The sequence below is a fragment of the Cupressus sempervirens genome, chromosome 3, assembly GCF_028749045.1.
Source record: "Cupressus sempervirens isolate cs-2001-9-10 chromosome 3, ASM2874904v1, whole genome shotgun sequence".
Taxonomy (NCBI): Eukaryota; Viridiplantae; Streptophyta; class Pinopsida; order Cupressales; family Cupressaceae; genus Cupressus; species Cupressus sempervirens.
This window is the reverse complement of record NC_143120.1, coordinates 1,014,953,237-1,014,979,927: the sequence shown is the minus strand read 5'-3', so window position 1 is coordinate 1,014,979,927 and position 26,691 is coordinate 1,014,953,237. Positions and strand designations below refer to the sequence as shown.

Sequence of the window (26,691 nt, the reverse complement as noted above, 5' to 3'; positions counted from 1 at the left end):
CTCCTTGTTGTATTCCTTTCTGTCTTAATAAATTTTTACCCCTCTTTTTGCAAAAAGAGATTTATTTTTATAAAAATAATTCCAATTAATAATATAATAAATTTTCATCATAAATTATCGTAATATTCAATGTACATTTATTTTTCTCAATTCTAAACTATCATTTTGAAAATGTGAACTGTTAATATGTAGGTAATTATTTTTAAGAAATCTTTATTTTAATACATCATAATCATCAAAAGCTCTTTATTTATTAGCACTAGGCCAAAATTCTTACTTTGTTAAATAAGAATATAAGGCTATATAATGCTAGTAGCTTGAGAATATCATGATGCGCACATATTTTATATTAGAGAAAAGAAACCTAGGGATATGGATTATTTTGCTACTTTTTTAGTGTTAGAGTTTTAAACAATTTTTTGGCCAATTAGAGGGCATGATAAGTAATTTTACATTCCATTATTTTATAGACAATCTTTGCACACCATTAAATATACACACCAACAATTTATTTTATGTTACATTTAAGTTTCTTTATTCTTAAAAGTATGCAATAAAAAATACTAATTTTTATAATTTTTATAATTTATTCTATGTAAGCATGCTTATTGTTCATTATATATTGAATATCTTTAATTTTGAATTTAAATTCAAGAAAATAAATTATTTATACTCTTGATATGATATATAAATTGAGAAATCCTCAAGGTAGCACAAAAGATATAGTAGTTAAGGTTGAGTTCTTATAAGCATCTTATTTCTTTTTAATTGCATTACTATTCACCTATAGGATCATTCTTGTTGCCTAATTCAAACTTAAGTGCACGAGTTCAACACTTTAAAAGTAATTGTTAATAGACTACATGACTTATTATGAATTTGATTAATTTTATAATATTTTCTAAGACAGAAACATCTTAAAGGATTGCAACATATATTTTTAATCACCTATATGTAATTGAATATCCAAATCAAAGATTATATATTTCACAACTATTTTACTATTACCAGCCATCTACAAATACTGCAATACTACAATAAATACTAAATTATATTTTTAAATTTTAAATACTAAATTGTATTTTGAAATATAATGATTATGGATAACCTCAAATAAAATCCATGCCAATTTAAATAGATCTATAATTATTTCTCTTACAATTATAATATGTTAAATATTAATATTAATTTAATTTATAGAAGTAGAGTTCTACATTTTATTGAATATTTCTATTTATTAATTTTAGCATTATAATTCAATTATAAATAAATGTTGATATTTTCTTTTTAAATCGAAGATTTTTTTTTGTATTAGGTTACTCTTGTGTCATGGTATGTATTTGAGGTATAGTGTAGGGGACAAGAGTGAATAAGTGAGAGGGTATAAAAGGTGTGTTGTTTGGTCAACAATTAATGTTATTATATGAACAAAATAGATCTATAATGGTGCACTAAAATTATCTCATCAATCCACATTTTTGAAAAGAAAGAATTTTTTGAGAAACTCACCATTCATGTGGTGCCACAGTAGCACACCATTAAACATCATTTAATGCATATCTATGTGTCTTACTCTTTTGGAGATCATTTTGTCACTTTGACAAAAAACATGATGATTTGGCATCATGACTGACCATATAGACATGAAATTATGTTTTTAAATACGATAATGACAAATAAAATGCTGTAAAAAACTCAGAACAATTTGAAATTCCTACATAACATTTTGAAAAATGTAAACTTTAACTCTTCTGATTTATAGCTTTAAAAGTATCTAGAATTAATGAAAAAAATTACCAATGACCCATTTTTTGTCAAAAATAATAATGAAATAACATTGAAATTCAAATGGCTCATGGTCTATTGGTGAAGTTCAAAGGTTTACAAAGAGCCAACTAGAGATCACGTCTTGCTTAATGATAATTGTATAATTTTGATAGTTGACTTTACTGAATGGTGGTTATGAATGTGTTATGCCCAAGGAATCCCTATTCTAAAGTGTTACAACCTCAATATTTATTCAAAGATTGAAATTGATTAATAGGCAATACAAGATGATTAAAATGATCTCAACCATTCACAAAAATGAAAGGCATGTTGCCATAATTTTCTTAAAATTGTTAGTTAATCTTCTTTTTTATTTTGATAAAACGTAGGAAAAAATAGAAAGTCCAATAAAATATTATTATACGAACTAAGATAGCAAAACTATCATACGATTAACTAGTTCTTGCAAATAATTTATTTATTTTTATTACAAAAATAGTAAACATAGGATAAGTTAATCTCATTTCCATTTTATGATTTCATTTCATTTTTGTTTTTACAAAATTCAATTAATTATATATAATTTGACAATACTTATATTAAAAAATTATAATAAAAAATATAATTAATTATATTTGATTGAATAATATAAATTAAAAATTCTTTTAACCATAATAATTCTTTTAACCACTACCTTAACTTTACTAATGCTTTCTCTACTAACTCTAAATTTGGTTAGCTGGAATCTCCTCCTTTTTTTCTTTTTAAAATTATAATCATTTTAATAATTATTATATAATAAGTGATTAAAATTAAATGTGATATGTTTCATATAGAATTTGTGTTGGATAAATTTATTATCTATTTTTTATTAAAAAAATTATTAAAAAAATAATATATTTATATTGAGATATTTTAGTTTATATATACCAAATATTTTATTTTATTGTATTATTCTTAGTAAGAGCATATACTAAATTATTTTTAAAAATGTTTTAAATTTATATATTTAGTGAGATAAATATATATTATGTAGTAAAAGTTATCAGTAAAAAGGTGTTTGAGTTTTGACTTGCATACACTTTGAAACTATAGATACAAGTATTAAATGATAACAAACAACCAATCTTTTTTAACAACATAGATAAGGTCAATTTTTTAGTATATATAATATAGTTAATGAACAATATATGTATACCTTAATGTTATTATTGGACCTCCTAGACATAAATTACAACTACTTCAGCTCTTCATGCCAATATTTGTTTTAGGTGTTGTTTTTTTCTAACTATGCTTAGGAATTTTCCCCCAAATCCCTTATTTTTCTCTTAAAGGGAGCTTGTAATCAATCTAATGTGCCAAGGAAAATGATGTATAAATTCTATTTTGATATAAGTGTCTTTTCTAGTAATTTTCAAATCAACGAGTCAAAGATTTTTAATTTTAACATTCTTAGAGAATACAACTCTCATAACTAGGGGAATTTCATATTGAATATATGGGCATTTGTATCACAACATATTTCAAAAGAACTAGTGGTGACCTATCAAAACTCAATTATAAGACTAAACTAGTACTTTGGTTATAAATTGCTTACTAAATTGTAGTTTCAATTGATCATTTAAATCCTAAATTTGAAATGTTATGCAATATAGTAATTTTTATTGATGGTGGGATTAGGTTTGATCATTAGACATAGAATTTAAGAATTAAGGGACTGAAGTAAATTTGTTAGCATAACACACTTGACCATTTCCCAATTATTCTAACCTAGTAGAAATCAGTTTAGGATTCATCCTCCTTGGAATGGTTTGCTCCTATTGATTCCTTTCCTCTTAGTTGGTAAGCCATAATTTTTCTTATCCTTTTGTAGTTCTTTTATCTATTCCTTAAGAGTTCTATTTTAGGACATGTCTTGGACATTGGTAAGAAGAATCTCCCTACATGAAAATTTAAACTTTCCAATTCAATACATATGTCTCTATGATACCCTTCCTAGTATAAGGGTTGCCCATTCAATAGGCTAACTTTGATGTCAGATCATATATTAATGAATTAATTTAGGCTTCTCAGGATATTTAAGACTATGATAGTAGGTAGGGCTATAGGAACTACTACATTCCAGTTTCATATAGAATCCTTGATTATTTGTTTAAGAGTTCTTGATATTGTTTAAAAGGAAGACTATGGCAAGCATCAAACATATGAAATGGATACATAATTAAAAACTCATATAAACTTGAATAAGAAAACAAGTATATGCGATTCAGGCACATTCTTCAGAGTTTTCAACTCGATGTAAACTTTGTTCTTCCTAACTTTACTAACATTTCAAATGAGTTGCAATTTATGCCAGCAGAAAGGGAAGGTGTATTGACAACTACTCAATCAGATATGGAAACATCAAGACTAATGAGCTACCTCACAACAGATTCAATAAAATGAAGACATATCCAAATTTTCTTTGATATGACTAGAAGAGGAAGATTGCTATGACCTTTGTACATCATAGTTTGCAATATAAACTTTTATATTTGATTATACTGGGGTATGCCCCTTTTAAAATGTGAAAGTGTATAGGATAAAGTCTCGTGCAAGAATAGAGGTTTTCTTTTGCATTCTTTCCTACCAGTGTCCATTTGAATGGAAAAACTTGAGACATCTATAATTTTAATTTATATATATAATCCAAAGGGTTCGGTCATTTACCAATAAAAGAAAATTATTATTCGACCGAAGTTGGAACAATATATTATAAAAAAAAATCAATTAGTATGTTAGAATTAAGATATACATGATAACTTTTGTTATCATTAAGGTAAAAAAATATATATTTACAATAAATTTCAACAATATAATATAATATTATTTAATCAATTCAGATCATGGTTAGAATTAAGATATATATCATAATTGTTGTATAGAATTAATTGTTAAGATCGTTGGAATAAGAATTGAGGATCCACTATAATTTAAATTAGATTTTGGTTAATAATTTTAGTTACGATTAAAATATTTTGTATTCAGATATAAATTTTGTACATAAATGAAAATTTTATCCGCCTACCTATTGCCGCCTAAGGTACAATTGCTTGTCGATTTTGTAGCCAATGTCTAATCTGCCGAAAATCTCGGCAATGAATGCCAAGTACGACAATGTTGATCCACACAATACGGTCAAATGTGTATCTAGATTGTTGTGTGGACAAAATATACAGGGCAGTAAGAGTCAAACAAAACTTTCAATTGGCAAACGGCACGGCTTTAATGGATGTCGTTACACAGCCGTCTTCAGCAGAGTTTACACGGCAAAAATTTCATTGCTTTTAATCAGTCAACTTTACATGGCAACACAGCTGCTTATAAATTAGCACGCCGGGGACCGCTATCTTCACTGCATTTTATCAATCATCATGGAGTATCTCAAACACCAAAAGATTATGTTTCTTTTCATTTCTTGCACCACCATTCTGCTAAGCTCGATGCATGGAGGTAAATTAAAGATCAGATCATTCAGCAATAACTATTTACAAGTCTATATCCAAACAACTAAGTAGGGAATTAGCGACTGTTTAATTTTTTATTGTATACTTGTAACGATGTGTGGCTTATATTATAGATTGTGAGCGGATAGGGGTCAACTATGGAATGGATGCAACCTATCTACCAAGCCCAGGCGACGTTGTCTCTTTGCTGAAGAACAACGGCATCGGGAAAATGAGAATTTACGGACCAAACGCAGATGTACTGCGGGCCCTTGCAGGCTCTGGAATCGACGTAATTGTAGGAGTGGACAACCCTGGATTGCAAGCCGTTGCTTCCAGTCAAGATGCTGCAAACGGGTGGGTGAATGACAACATCAAAGCTTTCTACCCTTCCACTAATGTCAAATACATTGCTGTAGGAAACGAGGTTTTGGCAATGGAAAACAATGCTGAGTACGTCTCATATCTTGTTCCTGCAATTCAAAACATTCAAAAGGCCGTTGAGAATGCGAATCTGCAGAACAACATAAAGGTCTCCACAACCCACTCCATGACCGTCACTCACACCGGCTCATACGACCATCCGTCACAGGGGAGTTTCATTGACTTGGTGAAAGACAGCATGACTTCCATTCTCCAGTTCCTGCAAGACCATGGCTCTCCTTTCATGGCGGACGTCTACCCCTATTTCTCCTACGTCGGCAATAAATCCATCGGTTTAGATTACGCGCTCTTCAACCCCACGAATCCTGTTGCAGATGGAGATTTGTCCTACACCAACTTGTTTGACGCCATGGTCGATACTCTTGTCTCTGCAATGGCCTCCTTGGGACATCCAGATCTGCCAATTGTGATAACTGAAAGCGGGTGGCCTTCTGCAGGGAATGATGCGGCAACTATTGAGAATGCGCAGACATACATCAATAATCTCATTCAGCATGTGTTGTCCAACGCAGGGACTCCAAAGAGACCTGGGAGCAGCATCGACACTTATATCTTCGCTCTTTTCAATGAGAACAACAAGGGAGACAACGAAAAGGAAAATCCTGAAGAGACGGAGAAACATTTTGGGCTTTTCTACACTGATGAGAAGCCTGTCTACCCTGTGAAGTTCTCCCTTAATTAGTCCCTATGCGTCTATTAGTGCTTTCGCCACAATATTGAAACGAGAGTTTTCGATTACAAAAAGAGAGGCAATATGTCATAGTTGTTGGGTAGTTGTAATTTTGTGGTATGTGGAAAGAAAAGGTTGTTTATATGTAACGAAGTGTTGAAGTGTTAAGTAGAAGTGAATAAAGACTTTGAAGCAAAATTTGTTTACTATAGCAGGTTGTCTAATATAATTTCTGCTATAGCTAAAAATTATGATGACAAACAATATTAATATCAGTAGTGGTTGAAGCAATACCAGAAACGAGAGATCTAGATTTAATGACTAATTTTCTTTATAAATATTGATAAACAGAAAAGCAACTCACAACAACATTGTTTTGCCCTTAAATTTTCTTCAATTGTTTCCTAAATCTAAAGTCTGATGTATGCATAAAGAATTTTCTTTCCATTTGACATTGGATGTCTTTCTCACATCGAAACAACAAATAAAGACCTAAAAAATACCTCCATGTCAATTTTGGGCTAGAATACAATCACAAAAAATTAACAGGCAATTGTGGTAGAATGTCAATTTTCACAACATAATGCATTCTTGATTAAAACACTATAAACTATTAATTGTGCCAATATGCAATATCAACTGCACAAAGATTAATGCATATGCAACTAGCTGAAGGAGCACATGTAGAAAATTGTTAGATTCGGAAAATTGAAGAGTCAATAGTAGTAGAATAAGAATAAGGGGGTGAAGTGCTATTACTTGCAAAATATTTGTAGAGATGAAAAATAAAATAAAATATCGACCATATGATTGAAATTGAAATGGATTTTTAAGTTGTCTTCAAGCACTTCTCAAGTTGTAGATCCATGTTAAGTTCACCAAATATTCATAGTGGAAATATAAAAGTTATTACGCAAGAAATTATTTAAAAACACGACACTACTGAGCATGAAAGCCTTGCAAACAGAAAAAATTACTAAGCATAAACATATTAATTTAAATTCAAAAACCCCTTATAAATTACTCCTCTATTAACTCTTTACACTCCGATGAAGTGGCACTCCATGTTGGATTTGACACTTGGACTTAGAAATTTGACAAATAACTTAAAGGCTAGTGATTTCTTGAATAAAAAACTTGCATAAATGAGAAGTAAATAGGATTTTGGATTTTTCATATGGGTCTAAAGAGGTTTTATAAGGATAATTAAATTTTGAATGGACAATGGAGAACAATTGGGGAAAATGAAGACAAATGTTGAGATAATTAGAAAGCATAAGATTTTGGGTTATCTTCTAAAAATCGAGATCTATTTCCAATCCCAACTCAAATTGGGAAATAGAATGTCTTCTCGCCTTGCCTTTGAGGTATTTTGCTATAACATCCATGTGCCTTGTCTATGCTTAAAATTTTTTACACATATCTTGCAAGCATCCAAATGAAAAAATATATTAATTTTTACTATTAATGTATTATTTTAGTTTTATAGGCCATCTTTATTACTTTGGTTAAGAGTGACCACCTCTACCTATATAGAATAGAGTGAAAGCCATGAAACTTCTTTTCCTTAGATCCCCTTTTCATTACAAACCACGACATTAAAATGGTTTATTTCTTGATGAGATATCGTAGAAGAGGAAGAAAAATTTGTATTCTTCCACATTCTAATTCTATAAAATATCTCAAAGTTATATGCCTTAATCAATTGTCATGTAGATTATAGAAGGTTCACCTTCCTATTTTTCTTTTTCTCTCTAATTTTTAAAGCACAAAGAGAAATTCAAATGATTTGGTTAATATATTTTCTCGCATTGATGCTTGCTATGGTAATGAGTGGATATGGCTATTGAGCTTTTGATGCATGAGCATTGAGCTTGAATTTGGTGGACCTATAGTTTGTGTGATTGGGGATATGTTTGAGACATAATAGGGAACCTTATCCCAAGTGGCCATGATGATTGGAGTAATCATCTTTAAGTTAGAGACAACTCAATGATGGTGGTCTCGTATTCTTGATTTATTCCCAAAGTTTAAAGATTACTTCCATGAGCTTCAATTTGAGGGAGCTAGTATTTGCATTCTTGGATTTGGAATGTTGGATGACACGTGGACCTATGCCTAAGGGTGTATACTCTTATGTTGTCATATTAACTAGTTATGCATTGTAAACTTGGGGCTTGTCATAAGTATTTAATTATTTAATGTATCTAATGTCTCTTGCAAGCCAAATTATGGCTTGAGGGTGCATTTAATGTGAGTGCTGATTTAATGTCTATTATGATAGGATGAATTGTGGCTTGGATTAGTATAGGTAGGGTGTCTTGTCTTTCCTTGAGATATCATTGCTTATTTAGTTCAACGTGGAGTAGCTAAGAGAAGTGAAGTTTAGTAGAGCTAGTAGCTAAATGTGGGCTTGGGAAATAAGAAGGTTTCTTGGTGGCTTATGAGCACGAGTTTAGATTCTTCTTGGGGTTTTCTACTAGATTGTGAGTCTAGGCTAGCTAGTGGGTGGATCTTGCGAAATCTTGTAGAAATGTTGGTGTTGAGATGTCTTCCACCATAACCCAAAAGGCCTTCTAATTAGACAAGGTGCATGTAAATATTATGATTCTATTATAAGAATTTGTATTATTTTGGATCAAAATTTGTTTTTTATTTTTTATATTAGCCCGTGTAGTTATTTTTAGATGGTTATGACATCTCCTTTGGGTATTCTCTTGGCTTGCACTACGTCAAGTGGTATCAAAACAAAGATTTTATTAGGTTGGATATTATTAGAGAAAGTTGTTGATTTGGTTGTTGAGAGGAGCTTGGAGAAAAGCTCAATCTTGTGGTGGATTGCTCTTTCTAGAGTTCTAGATATCTTGGTTGTGAGGTGGTAGATCATGGTTCTAACTTACAATTGTAGAGGACTTGCAGATGGATCTTAATATGAAGAGATGGCTGCTAAGATGAAAGGTTGGATTTGGTTGGAGATTTGTTGTAGATAGTTTAGGAAATTGTTGGAAGATGCCTCCGAGAAGATTGGGCCCTAGGGTTATTGTAGATCTATTTGATGTAGTAGAGAAGAAGATAAATGAGGTGTTTTCTCAAGTGAAAGTTGATTTATCTAAATGAGTTGAAGATAAGGAGAAGAAATTTGTATGCTATTGAAGTTGAAGTTTATCGATTAGAATGAGAGTGGTCTAGCTAGTTACAAAGATTATTTAGAGTAGAAGAAACTTTGTTGACATGAGTGTAACATGTCAATCACACTATCAATCTACACAACTATTCTATCATTTCTTAAGATACTCCTCTAAGGGAATACCATCAACATTCATGCTCGTTTGTAAACATTACATATCGTAGGAAATATGAAATGCTATGCATTGGCTCTTTCAGTAGTATCATTTTATTATCTTTACTGTAGAAAGCTGAATATTATTATGGTCTGTTTTAGGAAATTATTTCTCGAAATTGTTTTTTCAAATTCCAAATTAAAAGTATACAGAAATGGGCGCATTTTTCAGGATATATCATAAATCGATGGTTTGGATATGGATTTATGTCAATGCAGGTGCACTATAAATAAAAAATAATATTAAGTGAAAGCATGGGTATTGTATTTTAGTTAGAGTAATAAATGTGTATATTTTCTAGGCCATGTTAATTTCAGCTCAGCTCTTTTTGGGAAGGAAATTGTTGTGGTTGACATTGAATTAGGTGGAATAGTTAACTATGTTTTATTGTTACAATAAAAAGTTAATGTATTTTTTTAAAGTTAATTTAAGTTTTGATAAATATAAAGTTTCTATTATTGATCATAAATATTAATAACAAAGGAAATTATCATATAGATTTGTTATTTTTATTTTTAAATATTGTGTAAATTAATGTACAAATAATATGTGATTATATTATGAATATTTTCTTATGAGAATAGGACATTGCTTGTAATTTTTATAAGAGGATTGATATGTTAATGTTGTTTGATATTTTGAAACTTATCTTAATTTTACACTTTCTCTTAGTGACTTGTGACTTATACTGATTATGATGAAAATAAATAGATAAATATTTATCTACAATATTTAAAACTCTAAAAACTTCAGAATTAATCTATAACTAAGATTGTCTCAATTTAACTATAATTTTATTAAGAGATAAATTTTAGTTATAGTTATATTAGTTCATTACACATAAGATTAAAATTTAGATTTAGTAAGAGCTATTGTTAAACTTCAAGTTCTCTTCATATTAAAATTAGGTTATTTGCATGGAAAATATTGATATATTAATTATTTTTCAAAATAGAGTTCAAAAATTCTCTCCTAATGTCTTTCAGAATTTATTGCTCTTAATTAGATGAAAAATATATAAAAAGGAAAGGCAATTGTCATGGTATACCATATTTAAAAATGTAACTAGATTAAGGCGATGATATTAAGCGGGGGCATGTTGATTCCGCAGTAGATAGCTGGATTGACCTGCTACTGATAATATCAATTTATTTCCCACCTTACATTATTCGCTTTTAGATATAATCCTCTTCCTTATGCTTTTGAATATGATAATATTAAGGTGGGTAGTTTTACTATGCAATAAACGACCAACAAATCGACCTAATATTGATAATATATTTTATCTATTAGACTATAATATATATTCACATTTGCACTAAATCCTTTCCTCTTGATGCTCTGCAGGTGGAGAGACAATAGGAGTATGCTACGGAATGCTCTCAAACAGTTTGCCTTCTCAGGCCGATGTGGTGAGTCTGATAAAATCAAACAACATAGGAAAGGTGCGATTATATGAAGCGAATTGGGATGCCCTAAAGGCGCTGCAGAACTCAAGAATCGAAGTGATAGTGGGAGTGGCCAACACGGAACTTGAGAAGATTGCAGGCGATCAGGCCACAGCAACCAGATGGGTTACTGACAACATCATTCTATTCTCTTCTGTCAACATCAAATACATTGCAGTAGGAAATGAGGTATACGTAAATAATCAGCAATACCTTGCATATCTCCTCCCTGCAATGAACAACATTCAGACGGTAGTGAATAACGCCAATCTGCAGAGCAAGATCAAAGTCTCCACACCACACGCAGCGTCGGTGCTGTCAAAATCATCTCCTCCCTCTGACGAAACTTTTGGCGTGGATTTGAGTGGCATACTCAAGTATTTGTCAGATAACGGCTCCCCTTTCATGGCCCACATATACCCATACTTCAGCTTCAAAGATGCCGGAGGCACAATTTCTCCAGAGTATGCACTATTCACATCGACAACTACAGTGGTGACTGATGGGAGTCTACAGTATAAGAATTTTTTCGATGCCATATTCGACTCTTTTGTAGTTGCCATGGCAAGGCAGGGATACCCAAATATTCCAATTGTGGTAACAGAAAGTGGGTGGCCTTCAGCGGGCACTAGTGCGGCTACTGTGGACAATGCGCGCACATACAACAACAATCTAATCAAACATGTTTTGTCAACCGAGGGAATGCCAAAGAGGCCTGGAAATATGAAAGAGACGTATATTTTTGCACTGTTTAATGAGAATAATAAGGTTGGGAATGAGAAGGAGCGCCATTTTGGTCTGTTTGAAACTAATAAAACTCCTGTCTATCCTCTATTCAGTTCACATGAAAGTAGCAGGGGTTTAAAAATTGTGTATGTATATCTAACAGTAGTGTAGAAAATTGCTTTTCTTAACTTAAATTGTCACAAGAATCTCCAAAAATAGAGGAAAACAAGGCAATGTCAGAGCACAATTTACTAAATTAATTTACCTAATAAATTTTAAATTTATATTTACAACTCATCATACAATCTAACTTCAATTCGCAACAAGGAATCTATTCCCCACCTCCCAATACACTATCCCTATGCAAATATTGTATGAAAAATAATTTTGAATAGGTTTGGGCTTCAGTGGGACTTCAATGGTGACCTCTAATAATTTATCTTCAATTCGAAGACTCTGTCTACTCACCCGTTCATTAAGATTTTATGCAAGGTTATACCCTCGTATATTTTTTGGCATTTATGGAAGGAGCAGAACAACTGCATCTTTAGAGACAAAAGCCCCCCCACCTGACACACCCTAAAGGTCACTCTACAAATCATGAAAAACCTCCTCAAGGAATGTGTTCCTATCTGGAGATGGAGAACCACACCTATGCCTCTTCCCATAGTGATTGGATTCTGGCTTGAAAATGGGACCTTCTTGACTTGATTTCTAAATACAATAATTCTAAAATTATTGCTAGAAAGAAGGTCAAACGGAATAATCCCCCAACCTCCTAACTTAAACTCATTTTTTATTGTTTGGCAAGTAGAGGCTTTGCTCCTGCTAGAGGTATAATTCAAGACAACAATGGTAGAATTGTGGTGGCTTATGCTTGATATTATGGAAAAATACGAGCAATTTTACAAAGGCCATGGGATTATTATGGGGAGTTAAGGATGCCGACTTAATGAGGATTCCCCATTTTATAGTTAAGGACAAGTTGCAACTCATCATTGAGACGGTTAAAATGCATAGTAAAATAAATTGGAAAGTCACTCTGATTATTAGTGATACCAAAGTTCTTATTTCTAGAGTTTGGGAAGTAACCATTTAACACATCTATCATGAAAGCAACCAAGTGGAGGATGCTCTTTCTTCTTTAGGGAAGGAGATGGTTGGTTTGCAACACTAGTTTAATGTTGATAGGTTGTTAGCTGTAATGTCTCCTTTTAGACTAGATCTCAAGTTGCTCTTAGTTTCAATTTAGAGACTTCAAATATTCATTTCATACTTGGGATTATATGGATTTTGTAATAAGTTTCTAATCTTTTAAGTATATATATATATATATAATTCTTATACGATATAAATTATAATTAGGAGGCTCTCTTTATTGTATATCAATTTGATATTCTTCTCTTATTGATAATTCAATCAACTGTAATATTTTCTCTTATCGATAAAGTTGAAACAATAAAAATGGATTTTAGTTATTGCCTTGAGTGTAAATACAAACACCAAAGAATGGTTGAGCTTCACGTGCTTACATGGTCTGACACTCTGTACCTTCGTACTATCTGCGTGGCAGATCCCTTGAGTGGATTGTTGATTGTTAATTGCACTTTTATACCTCCGATACAGACTTGTGAAAAATCAAACTATTGCAGTCACTGATTATTAATCTCCTATCACAAATGATTATTAAACTGCTGAAAATAAATTCCCAGCTAATATCAAAGAATAACACAACTGCAACTTCACTTATAAAATACAAAAAAAAATGCGCAACACAATGAACACAATATTTTCGGACAAATTGTCCCTAGAAAAACCCCTAAGGGAAAACCAATTCTACAGATGAGGAATTATATTAAACTTCAGCAAATCAAGAGATACAAAATTCTTTGCCTCTCACTAGCAGAACTCCAACAACCTCCTAATTTCTCCCGTTGATATTCCCCACTGCTATCCCCACGCTAACACTGCACCCTTGCTAACACTGCAAGACTGTTTGCTAACACTGCAAACTACTTCACAAAAGCTTCTTCCTGTGCCCTTGCTAACACTGCAAGACTGTTTGTTAACACTGTAAACTGCTTCACCAAAGCTTCTTCCTGTGCCCTTGCTAACACTGCAAACTGCTTCACCAAAGCTTCTTCCTGTGCCCTTGCTAACACTGCAAGACTATTTGCTAACACTGCAAACTGCTTCACCAAAGCTTCTTCACACTCCAAATGACCCAATGAACCCTTTCTATACTACTCTTGTTGGTAAACCAACGGCTGAGATTAAGACAACTCGACAGCCAATAATAGAATTGGTTGCAAAGTGTCCAAAAGGAATCACTAAAATTAGTAAATAATAACCATTTACTAATTTTTGGCAAGTGGACAAACAGCTGTCCAAACCACCCATAAATACAACCGCTATTCATAGATAAGGATGAACAGCTGTCCAAGCTACCCAAACAGCTGTCCAAGCTACCCATAAATAGTGCTGCTATTTCTGGGTCAGAAATAACAGCTGTCCAACTAACAATAATTAACACTTCCTCTTAGCGAGGAAGCTGTTCTGCATGACACCCATCTTATGTCTGAAGAAGATAAATTTGGCCTTTCCCAAAGCCTTCGTCAGAATGTCTGCTACCTGCTCATCTGTAGGTATGTATTATAGTCGAACAACTTTCTTCAATCTGCACACGTGGGTCTCTTTGTTGTGTGCTACAAAGCCTTCTGGTTTTTCTATGTATACCTCCTCCTTCAACTCACCATTGAGGAATGTTGTCTTGACATCCATTTGATGGATCTGCCATCCCATCTGTGCTGCAAGTGAGATTACAGCTCGTATAGAAGTATACCTGGCAACTGGAGCAAATGTCTCCTCATAGTCTATTCCCTCCTTCTGAGAGAACCCCTTTGCCACAAACCTAGCCTTGTATTTCTCAATGCTACCATCTGCACCGTGCTTTGTCTTATAGATCCAGCATGATCCAACTACAACCCTATCTGTTGGTCTAGGTACTACCTCCCACACATCATTCTGCATTATTGAAGAATATTCCTCAACCATAGCATCTTGCCATACCTGATGTTCTGCAGCTTCCTGATAGCTAGAAGGCTCACTATCTACCAACTGACTAACTAATGCCACATAGTCATTGAACTTGGCTGGTTGTCTTCGCTGTCTAGTACTCTTCCTAGGAGCTCCCACAAACTCCTGATTATCCCTTTGTGTATCTGGAACCACATGGTTCCTGCTGCCAACTGTAGAGGATGAAATGTCAACCTCTAAGTCTTCCAGATGCATTTCCTGTTGCACCTGTTGCTCCATACTATGTGAATATTCACTAACTGAGTCTACACTCGTACTGGTAACTGTACTTGAGCTTTGATGCCCTTGACTTGGTCTTGGAGCTTCTGTTGGCTGCTCACTCTGATCATCTGCTGGCAAATCTCTGGATCTCTTGAATTCCTTGTCCTCCATGAACTTGACATCCCGTCTGACAATAACTCTTTTAGTCCTCAGAATGAAAATCCTGTATGCCTTTGAGGTCTCACTGTACCTAACAAAGTACCCCCTCTCTGCAGTCTGATCTAACTTTGTATGTGTATCTCCAGGAATATGACAATATGCCAAACTCCCGAATATCCTGAAGTGACTAACATCTGGCTTCTTCACTGTGAAAGCCTCCTCTGGTGTCATCTTCCTGAGCACCTTGTGTGGAACTCTATTCTGAATGTAGACTGTTGTATTACATGCCTCTGCCCATAAGTAACGGGGCATGTCCTGGTCATGTAGCATAGCTCTTGTTGCCTCCGATATAGAACGGTTCTTCCTCTCAGCAACTCCATTCTGTTGTGGATTGTAAGGAACAGTCCATTCTCTCTTGATTCCTTCTCTGGTGCAGAACTCCTGGAAGACATTTCCTTTGTACTCGCCTCCATTGTCTGACCGAAGAACCTTTATCTTCTTTCCTGTCGAGTTCTCCATAAGAGCCTTGAACTCTTGGAATCGACTAAAAACCTCATCTTTAGTCTTCAAGAAGTATATCCAGGTCTTTCTAGAGAAGTCATCAATAAAAGTAACATAGTACTCATATCCTCTAAGAGATTTCATTGACATTGGTCCACAAACATCTGAATGTACTAGATCAAGAACACCCTTAGATCTGGTCTCACTCCTTGGAAAAGATGCTTTCGCAAACTTCCCCAATACACATCCCTTACATACATCGTCATTCTTTGTGCTCACCTCTGGAACACCTGTCACGGTCTCACGAAGCAATCTAAGTGCTCCATGATGAATATGGCCCAACCTCCTATGCCATAGCTCTCCAAGATCTCTAGTATTATTGTTTCTCATAAGTGCCTTAGGAGTATCAAACTGCAATCTATAAAGGCGACCACTCCTAACTCCAATAGTTATGGGTGATTTCCAATCCTTGTGCTTAATCAACACATGTGTCCCTTTAAAGAGTACATTATACCCCCTATCCTGAAGAACAGATACAGAAATCAAATTCATACCTAAGCCCGACACATATAACACATCATGAAGAGGAATTATCCTTCCATTCTCCCTCTGAAACTGAACAGTCCCTTTCCCAACAGGGTTGAGTTTGGACAAGTTTCCCATAGAAATTTGGATGTTGGTGTCCTCCTCCTTGTAACTGAAGAAGTACTCTCTAACTCCTGTCATATGAAATGACGCCCCACTATCTATATACCAAACACACTGTGAGGTTGAGCTAACCATACAAGCTATGAGTGCAGACTCATCTTCCATTCTGCTGGAGAGTTCTTCTGCACTTGCTGAAGCTGCCACCTGCTTCTTACCCTTTTTCCTCTCTGGGAAATCACTGACATAGTGGCCAAACTCGTGACATCCAAAACACTTGACCTTAGAAAGCTCCTTCTTCTTCTTTTCACTTTGTGAATTTCATCCTTTGCTAGATCCCTTCTTTGCTTTCCCTTTACCCGCTAGGGCAACGTTCTCTTGTTCTACCTCATTTTTCTGACTCTTGTTGGCCCCATTGACAAGACTTAGTCTAAACTCCTCCTGAGTGAAATCAGTCCATAGTCAATCCCAACTCGGTAAAGTATCTCGTCCATTGACAACTTGAACAAAGACACTCCATTGTTTAGTAAACCCATTTAGGGCTATTCTTACTAGCTCATCATCACTAGGGCTATCTCCAATAGCTACTAACTCATCCTTGACAAGTCTGAGCCTGGTGAGGTAACTTGTGATGTCTTCTCCTTGATTCATCCGGGTATTCTTTAGCTTCTCTCTGAGAATCAACTTCCTGTTAGTGGTAGCATTTTGGTACAGATTTAGAATTGCGTCCCACATCTTCTTTGTTGTATCTAGCTCCGAGATATGTGGAACATTATGATCCTTGACACCATCAAGGATAATCCTCCTCACTTTGGCATCGTCCTTCCTATATGCTGCAAGCTGTGTTGCATCCATTGGTATAGGTACACCACTGGTAGCATAATCCTTTATACCATTCTCTTCCAACAATAAAGAAATTATGGCCTTCCAGACACCAAAATTTGAGGCACCATCCAATCTATCTTGATCTCTCAAACCAACTGAAGCCATCTCAAGGTTTTAAAGCAATAATAAATCTAAAGAGATCAAAATTTCTTTCCTAGGGCAAAACTCTTCTACCCTTAACAAAGCTCTGATACCATGTGAAAAATCAAACTATTGCAGTCACTGATTATTAATCTCCTATCACAAATGATTACTAAACTGCTGAAAATAAATTCCCAGCTAATATCGAAGAATAACACAACTGCAACTTCACTTATAAAATACAGAAAGAAATGCGCAACACAATGAACACAATATTTTCGGACAAATTATCCCTGGAAAAATCCCTAAGGGAAAAACAGTTCTACAGATGAGGAATTATATTAAACTTCAGCAAATCAAGAGATACAAAATTCTTTGCCTCTCACTGGCAGAACTCCAACAACCTCCTAATTTCTCTCGCTGATATTCCCCACTGCTATCCCCACGCTAACACTGCGCCCTTGCTAACACTGCAAGACTGTTTGCTAACACTGCAAACTGCTTCACAAAAGCTTCTTCCTGTGCCCTTGCTAACACTACAAGACTGTTTGTTAACACTGCAAACTGCTTCACCAAAGCTTCTTCTTATGCCCTTGCTAACACTGCAAGACTATTTGCTAACACTGCAAACTGCTTCACCAAAGCTTCTTCCTGTGCCCTTGCTAACACTGCAAGACTATTTGCTAACACTGCAAACTGCTTCACCAAAGCTTCTTCACACTCCAAATGACCCAATCAACCCTTTCTATACTACTCCTATTGGTAAACCAACGACCGAGATTAAATCTAACCAACGGCTAAGATTAAGACAACTCGACAGCCAATAATAGAATTGGTTGCAAAGTGTCCAAAAGGAATCACTAAAATTAGTAAATAATAACCATTTACTAATTTTTGGCAAGTGGACAAACAGCTGTCCAAACCACCGATAAATACAACCGCTATTCATAGATAAGGACGAACAGCTGTCCAAGCTACCCATAAATAGTGCTGCTATTTTCGGGTCAGAAATAACAGCTGTCCAACTAACAATAATTAACAAGACTTTTATGTGATACTCCGATCTTCATCACTCCAATCTTCATTAATATGAAACCTTGTTGTATATCCTTCACCCTCAGCAACGTATAACATCCCACGCTTTTCACCTTTTTTGTATTCTACGCTTTAATTTCAAATTTCTTCCCTCCGTTCAAAGCTTTGTTCCACGTCGATATGAACCGATGGTTGAATGTGATACGAGTTCTGATAAAATACGTATTTGGTGAAAGCCGTTTGAATATCATTCGATGTCTTTTTTTTTTACCTCCCCCTCTCCTGTTAATGGCCACGTCCTTAAATAAGTGCATGGGGTGATGTGACCCTTGGTGATGCCGCCCCTGCATGCGCTTAATGCATAAAGTGTTGGCTTGGGTTTAGACTTGAGCGTTGAGCATATATTATATTAATTATAATACTAGTAATATCATTATTCCTAGTATTATAATATATTTTTCTCTCTATATATTAACGATAATATTTACTTCTCATATTTGAAGTAATATATCATAATGATATATTATAATATTTTACTTGGATATGTGTTATTCCATTATAAAATTATTATTGTTATTGGATATTATTTATAATTAATATCTTTGTAATTATTATATTCTATTATAACATATTAAATATATGCTATGTAAATATAATATCATATTGTGTTATCACTTAAATTAATTCTTGTATTATTATTATATATTATATTAATTAGTCTATTAATCAATATCTTATTATCATTAGTTATTAATATCATATATATTCAAATGTGAATACATTATAATCTTTTTTAGTTTCATAATGTAATTATAATATTTATTATTATTCTTAATTATTATCATTGTCTAATATGTTATTCAAATATTCATATATCCTTAAATTTGGGCTGATGACAAGTCCGCCCCTCTTGAATTTGCTTGTCCTCAAGCAATAATTTTTTTCATATTGGTTCACCTTATATAGCAAAATTGACTACTAGATCCTATTCAAATTTTTACTTATAAGATTACTTCATTCTATCTATAAAGAGCCACACATGTAGTATGCATTTGAGTGCAAAGTATGCATATGAATGTATGAAGACACAAAGAAAACATGAAGCATACACATTGATGCATGAAGACACGAAGTAGACATGGTGTAGACACATCATACATAACCTTGATTAGATCCTAAAATGCATAATGACTATACTTCTTCGTTAGGCTTATAAACCCTGCAACCACAAAATAAGCATCAATACATGCATCTATATAAACTTCAAAGAAATTTGAATGATATTAAGTTAATCCAAGCCAATTCTGTGCTAAGCCCAAGAGCGGAACTTTGGCCCTCTTGGCCTCGGTGGTAGGTGTTAGGCATCCACACGAGGTGGTCTACTTAGTGGATTGCTTGTTTGGCTAGAAAGGTTCTTGTAAAAAGGAACCATTATTATCTTTCCCTTAACTAGGACTACAATAGGGTGTCCTAACCGCTCTCCCTTGATTGCAGACTCCATAGGAAGGATAGATGCCCTTATAGTCTTTCCCTTAACTAGTACTGCAATAAGGTGTCTTAACAGACCTTCGTTAATTGTAGACTCCATAGGAAAGTTAAATATGGCCTTTCCCTTAACCGATACTACAATAAGGTGTCTTAATAGACCTCCCTTAATTACAGACCCCATAGGAGAGTTAAATATGGCCTTTCCCTTAACTGATACTACAATAAGGTTTCTTGACAGACCTCCCTTAATTGCAAACCCCATAGGAAAGTTATATACAGTAGGGTTTCTATATAGTCTTTCCCTTAACTAGTACTACAATAAGGTGTCTTATAGACCTTCCTTGATTGTAGACTCCATAGGAAAGCTACTTGAAATCCCTAAATTATTTTTCAAATAATAAACTTTACATTTTAATGATTACTATAATTAAGAAAATTTACAATTTCATATTTTAACTATGGTTGAACTTCCTCGAAGCTCCATCTGTTCCCTTGATCATATCTCATCTTCTTTGGTGTTGTCCCTTCTAATTCTGGGTCGAATATTTCCTCTATTCTATGAACTTGACTTTTGTTTCTGCATTTATGTCCTGGTTCCCATGATTCCTTGCATTTGAAGCATAATTTCTTCCTTCTTAAGTCTCCTCGTTGTTTTTGAGCTTTCTCATCTTGGCATAGGTGGCCCTTTTCAAAGTCCTCACCACAGTGAAAACATTTTCTTTTTGGGAATTCTTGTTGTGCTTTTCACTCGTATCGTGGAATGGATTGCTATGGTTGTTTGAAGGTCTACAACTTGATGATGAAATTTCTAATCTCAAAGCTGTTTCAATGGCATCATCCAAAGATGTTGGTTTAAGAGCACTAACCAACCCTCTTAGTGAATCTTTTAATCCTTCCATGAACAAATAAGTGAGTCTGTCATTATCTACTCCTGTAACTTTGACTGAGAGTTTTTGGAATTCAGTTATATAACCTTTGATTGATCCTTGTTGCTTGATTTGAGTCAGCTTTCTAAAGTCTTCTTGAGGGTGCTTTCTATCAAACCTTTTAATGAGTTTTTGAGAGAATTCTTCATAAGAAGTAATATTTTGGTGTCCTTGACTAACAAGGCCATGATGCCACCAATCATGTGTTGTGCCTTCTAAGTGAAGCATCACAAATTGAAGTGCATCCTCTTCTGTCATCGGGCTAAGGGTAAGATAAGTGTTCAATTTTTGTAGCCAAGTGCGTGCAGTGGTCTTTTTTGATCCATCAAAATTTGGAAGTGTTACTTTATTTACTTTGCTTTTAAGATCTTGATTTTGCGGTCTTCTTCCTCTCTTGGGAGTTTCTTTCCTGTTGGCTTCATAGAATTCTTTAAATGTTACTAGCTCTTTGATTTCTGGTTCAAGACTAGCATAAGCTCTTGCATTCTCAATGGCATTATTGGTTGTTCATCCCTCTCCTTCCATCGAGGGGTCCTCCTGAGGTAAGAAAGGGGGTTTGGGCACCTGAGATGATGAAGCCCCATTATTTTCTGAGTGGTTTGAACTTACATCTCTTCCACTAGCATTGTTGTTTCTTAGATTATTTATGGAATTTTTCATGTTTTGCAATGCTTGAAGGAGTGCTTGGTTTGATCTTTCTATTTGTTCTGCTAAGGTTTGGTTTGTTTGTTCCATAACATTTCTAATTTCATCAGATAATTGCTCACTCATCTTTGCTCCTCTTGTCATTTAGTATATTTTCAGGATGGTAGGATCAGGCTCTGATACCACTTGTAATGTCCCCTTTTAGACTAGATCTCAAGTTGCTCTTAGTTTCAATTTAGAGACTTCAAATATTCATTTTATACTTGGGGTTATATGGATTTTGTAATAAGATTCTAATCTTTTAAGTATATATATATATAAAACTCTTATGTGATATAAATTATAATTAGGAGGCTCTCTTTATTGTATATCAATTTGATATTCTTCTCTTATTGGTAATTCAATCAACTGTAATATTTTCTCTTATCGATAAAGTTGAAACAATAAAAATGGATTTTAGTTATTGCCTTGAGTGTAAATACAAACACCAAAGAATGATTGAGATTCACGTGCTTACATGATCTAATGCTCTATACCTTCGTACTATCTGCGTGGTAGATCCCTTGAGTGGATTGTTGATTGTTAATTGCATTTTTATACCTCTGATACAGACTTTTATGTGATACTCCAATCTTCTTCACTTCAATCTTTACTAATATGAAACCTTGTTATATATCCTTCACCCTCGGCAATGTATAACATCCCACACTTTTCACCTTTTTTATTATGCGCTTTAATTTCAAATTTCTTCCCTCCATTTAAAGCTTTGTTCCACGTCGATATGAATCCGTGGTTGAATGTGATACGAGTTCTGATAAAATATGTATTCGGTGAAAGCCTTTTGAATATCATTTGATGTCTTCTTTTTTTTTCCTCCCCCTCTCCTGTTAATACCCACGTCCTTAAATAAGTGCATGGGGCGATGTGACCCTTGGTGATGCCACCCATGCGTGCGCTTAATGCATAAAGTGTTGGCTTGGGTTTAGACTTGAGCGTTGAGCATATATTATATTAATTATAATACTAGGAATATCATTATTCCTAGTATTATAATATATTTTGATCTTTATATATTAACACTAATATTTACTTCTCATATTTGAAATAATATATCATAATGATATATTATAATATTATACTTGGATATGTGTTATCCCATTATAAAATTATTATTGTTATTGGATATTATTTATAATTAATATCTTTGTAATTATTATATTCTATTATAACATATTAAATATATGTTATGTAAATATAATATCATATTGTGTTATCACTTAAATTAATTCTTGTATTATTATTATATATTATATTGATTAGTCTATTAATCAATTTCTTATTATCATTAGTTATTAATATCATATATATTCAAATGTGAATACCTTATAATCTTCTTTAGTTTCATAATGTAATTATAATATTTATTATTATTCTCAATTATTATCATTGTCTAATATGTTATTCAAATATTCATATATCCTCAAATTTGGGCTCATGACATTAGCTCATATATAATCCCTTGTGGAAAAAAAATATTTAACATCTCATGATGTCATTGTATCAATGTTATAAATGGGACCCTTTTGGGTCATTATTGTCATGACCACCTTTTGGGTGGGTGGGTATTTTTTTTAAATACTTTAGGAAACGGTGAAGTTACCACGATTAGGCTTCAGAATTGCCACCTATTTTCAAATTCTAAATCTTGGGATGACATTTATGCTAAGTTATGGAGATGTTATGTTAGAGTTGGGATTGGAGATGTAAATAATTGTTGATGTAAATAGCATTTATTTATTACACTTTACTTAAGTTTACTTAGGTCAATGCGTTATTTTATTATTTTTTAGGTGAGACACTTAGGAGTTTGCATACTCTAATTCAGCACATGGTGTCTGCAACACTAGAGTTTGCATAATTAACTAAGTTGTCATATAAACAACATAGTTATTTGCACTCCTATTTTAGCACATAGTGTCTACAACATAAATTTGCATGCTACACCTTTGTAGGCTTATCTTCTCATCATCACACTTACTCCTGTGCTTAATGGAGGATAATCCACTTCTGGTGGACATGTGCCTGGTTGTAGGACTTATCAGTATGTTGATTCCAAGGCATTCTAGAAGCATTCTAGAGGCCTTCATATATAAGCACTCTTAGTGTACTTATACATTGAATTGAATACACATTGTTATTCTGATCATACTCTGTTGGTCTACTATTGTGCTTGTGCTTGAGTTCCTTAATGTTGGGTGATTTTGCCCTAAGGCAAATTCTTATTTTCTATTGTAGCTATACCAAATTCTTACATGGTATTAGAGCTTGGAGAATTTCTCTTCACATAGCCATTCGAGACTATCTTATTGCTTCAATACCTTGACCCAAATACACAATATCACTATCATTGGGAGCATCTAGAGCCAAATTAGACCTCACCATTGTGTCTGAAATGTTGATTTAGTGAAAATGGACTATAAATTTACCTATGTTGGGCCATACTCAAATTTAAGGAAAATGTTTTATTACAAATAGGCACCTGAGGGGATGATTTTCCGATTTGGTATGATCATTTCAAATCTCTAGATTTAATTTTTAGATGTGCAGATTTTATTATTTTAGTCTCTACAATTTCTTTGCATTATTTTTTGGATCTACATATTTTGTCTATAAAATTTCTGGCCATCAGGCCAGTAGGAGATTTTTTTTGTAGGTGAAGCTTGGAGCTTGTTAGTGCAAATCAAATATTTGAATCACATTTAGAAGGTCAAAAAACCCCCAAATTGGATTTTGTTTCATCCAAATTGGACATCTAAGGAAAAATCTAGAGTCATCTAATTTTTGGAGGTGCGACGACGGTGATTCAAGAAAAATAATTACAGAGGTGACTTTCAAAGTATGATATCCCCCTCATACAAACTCCTCTTTGTAAGCAATTTTTGTTTTGTTTTGGGGTAGAATTTCATGATCTACACATTGGTGTAGGATGTTTGAGCTTGTTGTTTCTTGAATATTTTTGCAAATCAAAAATCTCAATTTTTTTAACTTCAAATGCTTAGTACAGGCTCATCTGGACTCAAAAATAGGTTCCATTTTTTTGAAAGTGCTTAATTTCTCATCTACTTTCCAGATCTGCAATCAAATTATAGGGTTATGTGGACAAAGATATCACTTTTAGACTTAGGGCCTTTTCTAGATTGTATTACTTTGATTACTTTTCACAATTGTTGTACATCTGAGCTACAATGCTTAGTGCCATATTTAGGCCTTAAAAGGTAGTTGTAACTAGCAAAATTAGAAGTCCACCTTGTACATTTTGAGAAGTGGCCTATTGTACATGCACTTCCTATAAAGTGCCCAAATCATACATTAGGGGGGTTGATTGATTTTTTGCATCATGGGGGGGCTCATTGATTGATCTCATGGAGTCTTCTCACATATGTCAGTTTGGTGTTAGACTAAATTTGACAATACAAAACTATCATAGATGGAGGGCATTGATACTTGATCCTTTAAGAGAACATCAAGAAGTCCTTTCTTATCTCTATTCAAAAATGTTGTCACCAAATCCCAATTGGACATATATTACTAAACTTCTTTGCTTTTTGAATAATGGTATGAGTAAGGAATGTCTTTCTCCTCTTAGAATGACAAGTTTTTCTCATGATATTTGGATGGCCCTTTGGGAAGAATTTGGAGATCCAACAGTTCCTCTATTTCTAGAGGAAATTCTATCACCAGTCACTCTAGTCATGGTCCTTACAACTCTAGTTGAGATCTCACCTCCTAATGCTCCTGTTACTACTACTAATCTAGTTCTAGACATAGATGCTTCTAATTCAATGCAGCAAGAAACACACTGTCTTCCTACTTCAACTTCATGGGACAACTTCCTTCCAGATATTATAGGTCTATTCATGGAGTCTCACATTGAAGATGTGGGAGACATTATTGTTGTATTTTAATCTTCCCCCCAAAATTCATAATTCATATTGCCCTTCCCGCCTTTGAAATTTCCATAATCAAATACCCATGAGAATATTAAAAAATACCAAGCTTCGAACCTTATAACATATTTTTTGTGGCCTGCAAGTTCTCCTTCATCAGATCTGAGAAGATCTACGGTTGGCGCTATCTCGCCATCGAAAGCTGTACGAGATTTATGTTCGCGACATGGCGCCCTGATGACACGTGTTCGATGGGTCCAATGAGCCAAGCGACATGTTTTGGTAGGTCAAAAAAGTTCCACGGCATCGTGGGTGCTATGTCGCTATCATGTGTTGGCCAGAAAATCTTCATAGCAACATAGCGCCCAACATAAATGTCTTACAGCGAACGGTCAGTTCATGGGCCGAAAAGTTCAAAAGGCGGCAAGGTGCCATGTCGCCATCGGAGAACTCATGAGTTTTTTGATAGCCACATAGTGCCCGGCCGGCTGGAGGGTGTTCTATGGTGAGTCCCAGTGTTTGGTAGGCAAGCTTCATGGCAACGGAAAGGTCACCACAGTGAGAGCTTCAGGCAAGTGGTTGGGTCCCATTTTGTACCCCATCTACCCAGTTGGTGGAGTCCAGTGCCATGGTGGCAAATCATTGGAAGACACGTGCAAATCAGAAGACATGTCATCGTTGGGTGCCATGGTGCTATGGGAAGTTGGCCTCGATTTTTCCATAGGAACATAGCGCCTGGGCGCCACGTGTCCCCTCAGTAGGGTCAAAGCAGTACGGACCCTCCAAGTTGGTGCCTTGTTAGACCAAGGTGGTGCTTCATTAGGCCAATGGGGAATAGCCACGTATGCCAGGTCAGAATATAGATAGATCGTGGGACTGGATCTTTGACGCGGTCAGTACAGTAAGGGGTTAAGTTCATCACCGTCAGATCTGCAAAGATCAATGGCAGGTGCCATCACACTATGGATAACCCGCATGAGATTTACGATAGAGACTTGGCGCCTGGAGGAAACGTGTCCTCGTGGGTCCAGGTTTGGAGTCGCAGGAAATACTAATAGTTGGCAGGTGGCCGGTTCCCATTGATTGATACACTAAGGAGCAAGGGGCAGTACCTATCTTGCTTACCGTCAGATCAAAGAAAATTGACAGAAGGCGCCATGTCGCCATGGTGAACTTGCGTGATCTTTACCATAGCGACATG

At 34.3% G+C, this 26,691-nt stretch overlaps 1 protein-coding gene and 1 pseudogene across 1 annotated transcript; both read left to right on the top strand.

Annotated features, from left to right (window-relative positions):
- Window positions 1–5,103: 5,103 nt before the first annotated feature.
- On the top strand, window positions 5,104–6,575 carry LOC149570203 (glucan endo-1,3-beta-glucosidase-like). Its single transcript, XM_089822841.1, has 2 exons — window positions 5,104–5,259; window positions 5,387–6,575. Exons 1-2 carry the CDS (start codon window positions 5,181–5,183, stop codon window positions 6,376–6,378), a joined length of 1,071 nt encoding a protein of 356 aa, XP_089678967.1. The 5' UTR covers window positions 5,104–5,180; the 3' UTR covers window positions 6,379–6,575.
- Window positions 6,576–11,027: 4,452 nt separating this feature from the next.
- LOC149570202 (glucan endo-1,3-beta-glucosidase pseudogene) lies at window positions 11,028–12,069 on the top strand (annotated as a pseudogene).
- The last annotated feature ends 14,622 nt before the right edge of the window (window positions 12,070–26,691 follow it).